Here is a 14,438-nt window from a genome sequence, read left to right as displayed (position 1 = left end):
CAAATACAAATTAATATTTAACATCGTACAAACAAAATAAAAATAATTGTAACCCTAAAGCGTTAACCCTTGCATTAAATTTCTTTTTCAATAATTCAAGAAAACTAAACACCGTAAGCATAAAAATTTAGTACATTGAAAAAAAAAAAAGGAACAAAAGTAATAATCATTATCTAATTTTTAATTATGCACAAATCTCAAATAAAAAAACAAAATCTTGATTGTATCCCCTTCAAATTAAGTTTACCAATAAACTCATAAAATTGTACTCTAATTTTCTAAGATTTGTTACATTTGAATTAAATAAATTAAATTTTTAATTTTAATTAATTTCATTAACTTAATTTAAATTTTTATTTAAAATTTTTTTATTTTTATTTTTTTTATTTTAAATTTTAATTAACCTAATTTAATTTAATTAATAATTAAATTAACTATTTATTAAAATTAAATGAAGTTTAACTTAACTAACCCTCAGATTTAAAATACCTCCTAAGAGAGCCCCTAATTTAGGATACTTTTAAACCCTTGAATACTGAAGTATATAAAGATTTTTATACATATATTTATAACAAATTTAATTTGTTGCTATATAAATTAATATGTAAAAGTAATACATTTTATTTGGAATATACTTATATTGGTGATATAAATATATTTTTGAAACAACATTTCAATTACAAAATATACCTTTTAAACACACATAAATCTAGAATATAATTTTCAATTAAAATTCATTCAATACATTCTTAATCCTTTGAATGCTATGGACGCATATATGCGTTTGATAAAAATTATCACAGTTGTCATATGTTTTTGTTTATATTAATGTAAAATAATGTAATGTTTATATTAATTGTTTAAATTATATTTTTATATAAAAAAACTGTAATTATTAAATATAATTTATTACTAAAATCTAGTTAATAATAAACAATTCCGTTTATATAAAATATTTTAGGTAAAAGTATCCAGCACTCAAAGGGTTAATTGATATCATTAATTAAATCGAATCCCAATTTGCAATTACAGAAAAGAAAGATTGAACAAAAAAGAAATATCCTTGTAGGAATAATAAAAAGAAAGTTTTAGGGGTGGGGAGGGGGAGGGGGAGTTGGGGTAACATAAAACAAGAAAATTTCAAGGCACAATATTCTGATGAAAGAATATCAAGAAAGTCGGAGTTACGTAAGACGTAAATTCATTCATCGTTTCACGAGCTTTACGAAGAAGAAGAAGAAGAAGAAGAAGAAGAAGAAGAAGAAGAAGAGAAAGAGGTGAAATAGGTGAAGGAGTAAGAAGAAGAGGAGGGGAATGAAAGAGGGGAATTGAAGGAGGTGAAAGAAAAGGAGAGAAGGTCTGGAGGTTTCAGGCTAGGCAGCCAGCCAGCCAGCCAGCCGATCGAAAAGAGGGAAACTAACTGCATCTGCCTTGTGAGAGTAAAGTGAGGTGGGGAATGAAGGGAAGGACGGGGAAGGGTGGGGAAGGTGGGCCAGGCAAAACCCGCTTCCGGGTTGGATACTCGTTCTCTTCTGGCCTTTCGCGCCGATCTCGAACAACGCGGCACTAAAGGTAAAGTGGACAGCAGCAGATTGATTCGCATTAATCGTAGTGTAACCCGGTACTAAACACCGGGTTTTACACTCATGGAAAGTGTGCCGATTCCGGCTACTACTTTGAAACCACGCCTCTTCTCTCATACTACTATTATTCCCTTCGCGTACCAACTATCTTCAATATTTTTCTATTTTTTTTAAATATCTTTACCTTGTTCGAATTTATATTCGTTTAAAAAGAAAAAAGAAAAAGTTGAATTTTAATTCAATATAAATATATTGAATTTTATTCGTATACAATTGGATTTTGAGGGGTATATGTATATAAAATGAAATTTTATTTTATTTAATATTTATTTTAATAGAATGAAATTTAAAAAACAATTATTTTAATTTTATATTTATTTTATTTTTATTTTTATTTAATTTGTTTAATTTTATATCAATACATCTATATATTTATATACATAATTTAATTATATATTATTATTAATAGTATAAATAATAACATTAATAAATATAATAATAATAATATTATAATAATATATTATAATATTATTATTTATAATATTAATAAAAATATAATATATAATGTATATATTATTATATTATTATAACATAATATTTTATATAATTTATAATTAATATAATAATATTAATAATATTATAATTATTTAGATTATATATATATAGTCTATAGATAATATCAATAAAAATGATATTATTTAAATATAGATAATTAAAGATTTCTTTAAATATATAATAAGATATTATATATATTTTAATATATAATATTAAATATAATTACATATGTATATTAATACAATACAATATATATAAATATATATATATATAAAAAAATAAAATAAAATAATATGTATATTTATTTTATATGAATAAAATTTCATGTTTTCAATCTTTCATTTTGAAATGAAATTTTAATGATGACGATTTAGATTTCATATTTTATTTCACAATTTGTTCACGATATTAAAATTATAATATGTTGTAATACGAATGAAAAAAAAAAAAAAGAAAAAAAAAGGAATGAAGATTCGGTAGAAATAAGAAAGTCTAAAATATTGTAAACTTATTTGGATAAACATTATGTCATTGGATACCAACACGACGAATTTTTTTCCTTCATTAACCATTCTAAAAAAGTTCGACTCGTTTCGTTATGCAACCTGCAACGAGTCGAACCATTCGCTTTCGAATCGTTTGTCCTATGAACCGGACTGAAAGTCTATTTTGGTTACGCGTAAATTTACTGATAGAAATTGTATAATCGTAGAAAATGAATCGTTCAAAAATATTTTAAATTGTTATTCAAATATTCTAATAAAGAGTTCAATTTATAACTTGAAATATTCTACAATTGCTTAACAACAATAAATATCAAATCAATCCTCATTTCTGTTATAAATGATTAAATAAATTAATTATCATATTAAAAAGCATTTATTATTGATAAAAAAAATGAAGAAAGCATTATCAATTCTATTTTTCTTATCAGACTTCAAATGACGTCAAGAAGAATGCATAAGTAAACAGTGAAATAACAAGTTTCTTCGTCTTTACAAATCAAAAGTATTTATATAAGCATGATCAATTTATAAATTAGATTAATAATATTATGACAAAAAGAAACAAAAATAAAAATAAAATATTAGATCAGTGATTAAATTTTTTTCGTATTTTCCACGATAATTAAAATCGTATGACTTTAATAATATTAATCAAATCTATATTAAAACTTATGTGCATTTGAAAACTGAAATATTTAAAAATAATTAAAACAAAAAGTTGCAATATTTGTTCATTCAATCGAAAGTAGTCACATCTCAAAAATAACTTGAAATTTGATTACAAAAATAGAAGAGAATAATTACCAAAGATGTTAACAAAATTTTTTAATGATGTTTATGAACATGATACACAGTATCCTTAAATATTACATAAAATTAATTTCAACATTTTCAATCTAAAAAATTTGAATATTGAAGATCCATCTAACTCTGATCGATCAATCAGTAAAAACATGATGGAAAAAAATTGATTAAAAAAACCATCACATTGATAATCATGATATCGATAAATAATTAAACATTGATTGGAAAAAATTGAAAGCATTTAGTGATGGTTGTATACGAAATATGTGAATGAAACAAATTCGTTTGGACTTTTGCGTTCAAATACGAAGAAACTTTTTCCCCGATAAAAAACGAATAAAAAAATTAAAAAAAAAAAAAAGAAAAGTAATACAAAATAATAAATGTATTAGTGAAGAAGAGAAAGAGATATAACATGGGTGCGTTTAGTATCCTTTCATTGTTGGTAGAAAATGATTACGAGTAGGCGGATGTAAAAGCGGATACGGCCTCTAAGACGCTTCAGTGTGTTCCTACACACATATATATATATATATATATAAAAAGCAACTCTCCCGATCGTTGTACTTTCTTATCGGTGTCTTATCAGGTTGAGACATAGTCAAACTAATTAACAATCGACCAGTCGATTGCTACCAACGAATCGATGTAAACCGGATGACAACTAATCGGCTGGATAATTATAATCTCGTTAACGTCATTCTGATTGCGTTTTACTTGTGTACCATCAAAACGCAGAGATTTATCAAATAATCATATTTTTCGTATCTGAAACATTTGTCGAACAATTGCGAATGTTTACGAACATATTTTAACGAAAACATTTATCCCGAAACTTGTTTATTTTTCTTACATCACGCGTGTAGATAAAAACAACAAATCTTCAACAAAAACAAAATAGAAAGAAAATACATTTTATAATTCTAATGATTTTTTAAAAGACGTGTAAATATAATTATTATTTAATAATATGTTACAAATTAATTTATATTTCTAAAATACACGTGTTATATGTAATTTTCTTATTTAATGCTTTTTAAATGACTTATTATATTTGAAATTATTTTTTAAACTGCTTTTATAATAGATACAGGTAATATAGTTGAAATATATGTTATGTGAGATGTAAATGCTATGGAAAAATTGCGAGAAGTTTAATAGAACGGCGTCGTTCGTTCGTTCGTTCGCTTTCTCGGAGAAATTCGAAACGTGCGTCGTCGCGTCGTTTCTCTCCTTTGGTACTCACCTTTCCCGCGACCGTCATTCCAATCTCGCTTGGTACCGCGAGTTCTCGAGAAAAAGAACGTAGCAATTCCGTTTCGTTCCAGTAAGTTCAGACAACACTATGTTAGAGAAGAAATGATTTTTTTCCTTCAACTAATTTTAGACTTCAAAACATTCCCAACAGATCCTCTTCTTTTCTACACTGCACTCTTCTCTATAATCCTAATATTTGATTTATTCAAAATATAATTATTAAAAAATAATATATACAAATAGCTTGAAAAATGTAAAAAAAAAAAAAAACAATTGACTCGATCGAAATAACCAAAATACGCGTATGTGTTTCAAAGATGTTAGGAAAACACTTTGATATTGATTAGAATAAAAAAAAATAATAGAAAGAATCTCGAAAAATGTTGTCAAAAAAAAAGAATGAAAATGATAAACGATTCGCGTTAATATGCGTGCGCACTCGGCGAAAGCCGCGCGGTGAATGGAGTGGTCGCTTCTCCGCGTGGCTGGCGACGTCACAGATTCTATCCCCACTCCAACTCTACCCCACCACACTTTCATCGCGCGACACTAGGCGTCCTGGTTCCACCCTTCTCCCCGCCCCCACCACTAACGCTCCTCTTACGATCGATCTGTAAGCCTAATCGCACGCGGAGAACGTTATTCTCTCTTCACTTATAAACACCATTGGAAAATTCTACTTTGTAATTTCTTATGACACGTTCACGTGTCCTATGTCAATTTTATTAACTTTAAAAAGATCCATCCATCTGACGTTTAATTTTATTTTATTTTTATCCCCCCAAGTGTTATTTAATATTTTACATCCGACATGATTGCTTCTTCTTATTTACCTTCATCAAAATTTTATTATAATTATTCCTTACTCATTTCTATAATAATAATATTGACAGTATTAGGTTAGTATTTAAAATATGTATGCTATTACAGCATAAAAATTGTTATTAGCATTTAAAGAAAATATTTTAAGATCATATCAAGGTTCACGTTATAAACGTGTTTATAATTTCTTTTTACATATTTTATAATGACCAAAATTGATCACTTCCACTTAATGGTTTTTATTTGTTTATTTTAAAAAAATGTATAATTGTAAATTGGATTTTTATAATTAAAATAATTTAAAAAGAATTAACGATATCTACTTAGCGATTATCGGTACGAAATCGTCACCGTTTTCGATCGCTTTCTCGATCGCAATGGACAGAGTTAGGGTGGTTTGATCGTGACCGTCGTGGTGCACGCGTCACGGTAACAACAGGGACGTCATGTGTTCCCATTTTAAAGTGGATTATTTTCAATGACTATAATATAGTTGACACAATTAATACTAATATTTTACTAATGAAAAATCACATTTATTCCAACAGCATTATTAATCCAAATTGGATTATTACAAAAATTAGAATTAATCATCATTAATTGAGAATCATGTCGTTAATTAAATTTTAACACGTATAATAATTAATTTTATCGTGATAATAATGAAGATAATTATGTAATGAAGGGGTAAATAAAAAGAAATAAACTATGGGAATAAATGGAACAGTCAATGGCGATGGGAATGCTTCGGACAGCCCTGTTATCGAAGGATGTAAGAGTACCGCACGATGCACCGCACAGTGCATCGCACTAAACCGTGGCAGTCGTGTCGAATGATCCTAAGGGATCGCAAGGGAATCGTGAATTGCATCCAACACTGGCACGATTCTAGTCAAATCGTTAAATCCTTATGGTAAGAAAAGAAGAAGAACAACGACAAGAAGAAAAAGAAAAGGAACATTTACTGAACTTACAATGTGAAAGGGGACAGACACGTCCTAGTAGTAACCAGAAGAAGATTTAGAACACACAAAAAAGGAACCGACAAAAAAAATAAACGGAGAAAATCAATGTTATCCGGTATACTCGAATAGAATGAAAAAGTGTATATAGGTTTGTATATGTGTAAAGGAGTTCGTGAACATCCGTTAATAAAGAAGCACGACTTCCGGATGTTGATGTTGAAAAGTAGGGCACAAGTCGTGGTGGCGTGTGGCAGAGGCCTTCGGCCATCACCGATCGCCGACCTGGTCTTTCTCAGGATTATACTTCCAATTGGCTTTCTAATTGAGAAGCTATACTTGGATCCGGCTTTATGAGATCTTATATTCATCATATATTTCATTTTCTTTTTTTTTTTTTTTTTAGTACTGCTATTAATAAATCATTTGTAATATTAGTATTATGGTATAATTAAAAATGTATGAAATTATTTGAAAAATCGTTATGATAATTATTTTTAACTCTTTGCACTCGAACTAATCATCTTCAACACTCGAAACGATTTGCTGCATATTTGATGAATTTTTTACAGTTATCTTGAAATATTTTCCCATATACTTTGATATTTTATCTTCTCATTCGAACTCCATTAAAACTGAAAGTCGAAGTGTAAGTTCAATCTCGTGTCTGACGAAGACCCGGCTTAGGATCGGGCATTGTATATATAAAAATATAATAGCAATAATTACAGTATACTTAGTATAGTACAGTTATACTGTATTTCAAATTTATGTTAGATCAACTACTGAGTAATGTTGGAATATTTCATAATTTAATAAATATAATATATATAATAATATAATAATAAAATATAATATATAATAATAATTTAAATAAATAATAACAATTTTTTAATGAAAATTATTTAATAATTTATATCTAAATAAATAATATTAATATTTTTTATATTAAAAATCTGAATAAATTGCTAATTGAACAATCTAAATCATTTTGTTCGAACATATCAAGTGTAAACGTACGTCAAACTTTATACTTAACAATTTTGAATCTAAATTAAGCCGAAACCTTGTCTCTAAGGTGTCCTTATAGATAATATTAATGCGTTAGAGTAGGATAAACGAATATGATCAGAGAGAAAGAGAAAGAAGAGATGAAAAAGGAAGGGATAGGTGAAGTCAGAGAGGAAGCTCGAACGTGTACGTCTCTACAGGAAAGAGTTATGTATATATAGGTGTATATATATGTAGATATATATACGTATATATATATACCTATATAGTACGTACTACAGGGTGCCACCTGCCCGATACTTCTCGAGGAAACGGTCAAAGACCCGATAGAATGGCGTGGCACGAAGCGCCACCTTCTTCCTCTTTAAAGGTCTCTTCACAACAAAACCCTTTATTAAATATAATAATAATAATAATAATTCTTTATTATACAGGACGCCGACAATATAATTCTGTCCATCTTGAATAGCTCCTTTATTTATAATCGTGGTAAAAAATTTCAAAGGAAAATAATTCAACAGTTGCAAACAGGAAAATCCAAATGGTAGAAGGTAAAGGATTGTTTCTCACAGTGTTTTTTTTAATGAGATTTAAAATTAATTAATTGCCAATTAATAAAAACCTGGGTTTATTGTGTAATTAAATTTAGTTTTAGCTCACATTTTATATCTTATTACATATTATTTATTATATTATGTTATAATTATGATAAAAACAATTTTCTCATACACTAAAAATTAATTTTGGTTTCGAAAGCATGTTGACGTTCACGTTCTAATTTCAATAATCACCAATCATGTTGTTTTTATTAATTATCAATGAGAAGGTTAAAGAAGTCAATAACCTTTTATAGTTTTATGGTTTATTGGCCAGAAGCAAATACGTAAGCAGCAGGTAGTTAATTTCTGAAACGAGAATCGGTAATAACAAACAGCTATGTTCGACGAGTTCTCAAGTTGACGTATGGCATAGGATTAGCCTGTCGATGGAAAGCTACACCTATAAGGTGAAAGCCGAGTATGCTATACTAACTACGACATACCAACCACGAATCGTTTTATCTTATTATTTTTCCATTCAATGTTTATTAATCTATTTCATTTTATAAACTTTAAAATCCATACAAATATCATAGGAATGGTTGTATTATTTATAATTTATATCAAATATTATATAATAATACAATTTGTGTTTCTGAGTTATATATACATTTTTTTTTAAAAACCACATATTTTACTATAACTCAATAGCAAATAAATATCATAATAAAAAAAAATAATATTACGAAATACTGTCATTATTTCGTAAAAAGACAAATTATATAAAATAAAAATAAATATGTAAAACATCGATCGGAATAAATTATTCAAACAAATTGACATCGACGTAAAATTTATACGAAAATTTTATGCAAAAGATTAAATTTAATATATTCACTAATATATGATAATAATCAAAATAATAATCTTTGTATATAATATAGATAAAAAAAAATTATTAAATACGCGTCGAAGAATTTTTAATTAAATAAATCCCACATTCCACTTATGTGCTCATGCATATTTTACATACGCATTTGCACATACATAATAATCTTAAAATATGCGTTTCGTTCACGAAGTTAATACACACACACATACACGTATATATATACAAATATATAAATAGAAAGAGAGAGAAAACCGCGTGCTGTTTGACGCGCGCGTGATCCCGGATGCAACCAGAAGAAACTCAACTCTCGAAGATGCGTTGCGTTAACCCACGCGTGACCTCTATTCGATCGTCCACCCTCTAACGATTCGATAACAAAGACAATTAAACATATACCAGTAAAAGTTAAAAAAAAACTAATAATTATTTACTAGAAATAATTTTCAAATTCAAAGACAGCATACAATTGGTTTCTCAAAATTGAATCAAAAATTCTTCGAATATGACCAATAGTAGTATACAAATATAATTGAATTTATTAATAAATTGTATTACCCCATAAAGTTTATTCCAAGATGACTATTTTTTTTTATACTTATGTTAAAACGGTTAGTTGTAATTGACAAGTATAGTCGTAATGTTGAGAATGTAATTACCATTTGATATTTAAGACAGCTAGCTATGGTGATTTCTTTGAGAAGTGTCTACCTAAATTGTGTCGTAAAAATGGCTATAACAGGAAAAACAGTCTAACGTTAAAACAGTAAAAACATAAAAGTAGCTAATAAAACTTGGAAACATGGTCAAATAGGACACACGTTTGCACAAACTTGTTTTCATTATTTTGGTATTCTTTAACAAAAATCTATATATTATCAAAGTAAGTCTCACATCTTGTATATAAATTGTTGAAATATATTAGACAGTTTTCCAAATTCATTAATGCATCCAATAATGTTGCTTGTTTTGATCTGCCCTTTCTACTTTGTATGATTTTTATTAAATGCCTTATATATTATATCCACATTCACCGATCGTAAATTGTATTGTGACCACATTTCTATTTAAATAGGTTAATGGATTAATTTGTTTTAATCCAACGTTACACTTGATAGATCTACATAAATATAATACACGTAAGTAATTATATCTATTTATCTGTCTAGAGAATTTTAATCGTTCCGATAGCAGTGATATCGTAGTATTTGAATAACAATAAGTCACTGCCATTGGTAAAACTGAATGAGAACTTGTTCAGAGAAGTGCGTAGGTTGTGTGTTCCACAATGGTTGGAAAGAAGTCGGCCTTCGAAGAGTTCCTCTAGCTTATACACTTTCAAATTCCCGAGGACCACTAAACCTTTATGAATATAAACATAACACACAAGTGGGATTATTTCGATCATGAATGATTGAAACACCGATTAAATTTTCAAATTCTATTCGGGTTTTAATATTGTTCATTTTTCATTCATAGATTTAACAGATAAATTTCTTACTTCCGTGTTCGAATATATTTGAAAAAACAACAAAATTAAAATAAAATAAATTACTTTGCAGAGATTATTTTGTACGATTAAATATTTGCTTGAACATTTATATGTTTGTAAAGGATTTGTACGAATATACCTATTCGAATTAATATTCTTTAAATAAATTTGCATTTTTAAGATTTCTTTTTTTCAAAATAGGTAAAAACATTACAGAGACAACCCTGACGTGATCCTAACGCAAATTTTGTCTGAAAAGTTTTTTTAGAAAAAAAAAAAAAAAAAAAACGTATTAAACGTTAACTTTAATCGTCACGAATTTTTTGGGACAATCCAATACTTTTAGGAATAAATATAGATAAAAAAAGTATAGTGTTTGAAAATGTCTACATTCCAATCCCTATGCGAAATGTATATATTTATAAATGTATGTATTTATATTTATATATATATATGTATTCACGTGATCGATAGTGATCCTTACAGCATTAAGATAAAATTTTTTCGAACTATTACAAAAGAATTCTGCGCATACATATATGTATGCATGTGATCAAGATAAAATGACGTCAGCTACCAAAAGGTACTGTCGTATATCGTTTAGTGGCGATCACGATCTCGATCGATTTATTCCTGTGAATTACATCGCTCTACCTTTCTCTATATGGTTTACATTTCGAAAACACTTACGTCAGATGTTAAAAGGTTCATAATAACGAATTAATTCGATTTTGATTAAACTTTAAATCCCATTTAACCTTCTTGCATTTATTTTCTTTAAACTAATACGGTAAATGAATTTTTGTTTATGAGATTAAGAGGTTTTCAATTCTTAAATCAATTATATTTGGTTGGGGAAAAAGTATCTTCGTATTTACCTGATAGATGATTTCAAAACTAGATAACTTTTTTATATTAACTATCGTTTTCTTTTTATAAACCACGAAAAATTAGAGCACGCAAAGAAGAAATGAACAAATTAACTCGTAACAGTATACAGTACAATGAACGATTATACTTTAAAGAAATAAATAAAAATTCCAATTTAAAATTTGAAGTATAAATAAATGAAAACGTTTCCAATTATTCTATATTTTGTTAGAACACAATTGAAATAATTTAACACCTGATATCACAGTACTTTTCAAGGATCACCGATCTAAGAAACAGATTTCGTGACAGATCGCGACAAACATTCTTTAGTAGCCTGTTAAACCATTCTCTTTCCGTACACGGTGAACGGTAATAGGAACTCTAACATTAGCTCATCTAATAAATTGACGGTGAGCAGATAAAATACGAGAAAATTCAAAACATTGATTACTATGCAATACACGTCAATTTTCTAATCATATTACTGTTCAATTTGAAAAAAAAAAAATAATGTTCGATTCGAAATCTCATACTGCAAATCAATAACAGTAGCTATTTTTCTTTTTCTCTTATCTAACTTCCCGCAACGTTAAAGTAAACACAATTTCTAGGAATGTAATAATTTCTAGTTGGAATGAATATAACAGGAAATATCTCAAGATTATACACAAATATTTTCTAATAAATTAAACGAAATAAAATTGTCAATCAATTTCTCTTTTTCTATTCCCCAAAATTATGAAACTATGTGAAATTAATTTTTTTTTTTTTTTTTTTTAGATTATGTATAAGAACTATACTTATGTATTGTACATGTTAACAAGAGTAAACAGAGGACAATGATCTACAATCGATGTAACGAGGAGACTGCTTGGCGTCGGACCTTTTATCCCCCACCACCTACACCTAATTCCCGTCCTAATTGGTTGGATTTAAGAGCAGTAACCGGTAGCACGTGCTCGTAGCACGTGCCATTAAGATTTCAACTTTGTGATTCTTCTTCTATAAATATTTCTTATTTTTATAATTATTTCTAAGAATCTTTACTATTCTATGATTCATTCTGTCTATTATTCCTGAGAAATTTAAATCTCATATAACTTTGGTATTATTATTATTATTTCAATTAATTTTATGCAATAATTTTGTTCTATCAATATATTAATGTTGATAATTATTTGTTGTGTTTAATAAAACACGTATTTTTATATTTAATTTCATTCTTGTATCTGATTGTAAGAAATAATATTTATACATATGGGATACATACAAGTATTTTATATACATATATATTTTGGAAATGGCTTTATAAAATAGCACAAAAAATAGTAATACAGAATTTAATCTTTAACAAGTGTCCTTCTTTGAAGTATAAAAATATATAAAATGTTAAATTGTGTATGAAGTCATTTCAAGGTAGCTGTCATATTTATATTTAATAATAATTGAGTGTGGTTTATTAAATATGATTAAATAGGAATGATTGAAATGAAAAATAAGATTACAAGCGATCGAATAATCTGATTATGACTTGTACCAAATTCAGATCCGTGACACGGATCTTGTCTCCATTTAGGTTGAGGTATATAAAATATATATGTACATATATACAAAATGTCCCACATATATTCTGATAATTATAACAGGGAATTCAAACAAAAATTAATTTTATGATTTATTTTATATTATTATAACATAAAAAGAAATCATAAATTCAATTTTTTTAATTCCATTGGCATAATTACCGGCACCATATACAGCATCCAACCGAATAACGTAAAAGTTTCTTTTTTAAATTTGTTTAAAAATAAAGTCTCTCTTGCACAAAAACAAAATTCTATTCTATATATATATTTTCTTTTTATCTTATTCTTCCATAAAGAATCTTGAAGCAATTCTCTGTGCCCACATTTGTAAATATTATTCAGCTTAATCCTGTATAAATTGAACATAAAAACATAATGCAATTGAATAAAACAAGAATAACAAACCAAAAAAAGAAACTTACCTTAACATCATAATGAATATCGTCAGAAATGGAAATGAAATCTTTGCTCACTCCCGGAAGCAACATCATCGTCGTCGTTTCCTCCTCTTTATCCCCCTTCTCCTCGTTTACATAAGGACATGTAAGAAGGTCTTTGGTAGAACGAGGGTTCTTCTCTCCCTCCACTGGATCAGCAGAACGTATACCAGTAATACCCGAAAGGGATTCCGTTAAAGAGCTATCTTCGAGGATTCGAAACATCATCTCATTCTCGTTGGAATCGTCGTTGAGATAGGAGGTGTATTCCTTTCCCTTCTTACCGACATCAACAAAATTATCGATTCTTTTTTTCGATTTACCCTTCCCCTTTCTATCATCGAGTTCAGCCTCTGGCATATTCTCCCCTCCGAATTCATCCATATTCAAAACGGTGGAGGATTGAACGAGGCTCGTCATCATCGTTGTTGTTGTTGTTGTTGTCGTTGTCGTTGTCGTTGTCGTCGTTGTCGTTGTCTTTCCACCACCACCATCAGCAAACGATTGCTGCTGTTGCTGTTGGTGCAAGCTTTCGAGATTTCTACGATCGAGCCGAATACGTGAACGAGCCTCGCCCATCTCCTCCTCCTTCTTTGATACCTCTCCGACGTCATTCGTCGCATTCGCTGATTGTAATACCGACAGAAAGAGAAAGAAAGATAGATAGATAGAGAGAGAGAGAGAGAGGATTGAGTGACAGGAAAGAGAGATACAAAAAAAAGAGAAAGAAAGAGAAAAAAAAATAAAGAGATGTAAGAAGCGTAGAGGACGTGAGTCGCGTATTACACACGTACACACCGTGTCTTGATTCCAACTACATGATCTGTCCGAGTCGAGACGCGATTCACTCCCGTTACCGCGGGAACGACTGACGCCCTCCCTACGTCTGTCCTCTTCATCCACCCTCCTCCACCTCCAACCCCCTTCACCCACCACCTTCCTCCTCCTCATTCTCTCTCACCTCTCTTCCTCACAATCGTACTCTCCTATACGCACCATAAACGCGCTGCTCATCTTTACCACTAACTCGGGGCGCACATTCTGCTGCTCAGAGTGAGAGAAAGAAAGAAGAATGTTCTTACTTTTCTAATTTTCACAATATACTTTTATAATTTCTTAACA

At 28.7% G+C, this 14,438-nt stretch overlaps 1 protein-coding gene across 2 annotated transcripts in view; it reads right to left on the bottom strand.

Moving 5' to 3' along the window:
- Positions 1-14,340, bottom strand: part of Regnase-1 (zinc finger CCCH-type containing protein regnase 1) — a 26,770-nt gene extending 12,430 nt beyond the window's left edge. The window contains exons 1-2 of one of the 2 annotated variants that reach the window (XM_015325969.2): positions 14,115-14,340; positions 13,302-13,942 (exon numbers count right to left, since the gene is read on the bottom strand). In XM_015325969.2, coding sequence (XP_015181455.2) covers positions 13,302-13,895 — 594 coding nt within the window. In that variant the 5' untranslated portion in view covers positions 13,896-13,942; positions 14,115-14,340. Of the gene's footprint in view, positions 1-13,301 lie in introns of both variants that reach the window. The other variant, XM_015325968.2, reaches the window with a different exon arrangement.
- Between the last annotated feature and the right edge of the window lie 98 nt (positions 14,341-14,438).

The sequence above is a fragment of the Polistes dominula genome, unplaced genomic scaffold, assembly GCF_049000335.1.
Source record: "Polistes dominula isolate Pdom_NZ unplaced genomic scaffold, Pdom_raw_medaka contig_49, whole genome shotgun sequence".
Taxonomy (NCBI): Eukaryota; Metazoa; Arthropoda; class Insecta; order Hymenoptera; family Vespidae; genus Polistes; species Polistes dominula.
This window is presented reverse-complemented; position numbering and strand designations above follow the sequence as displayed.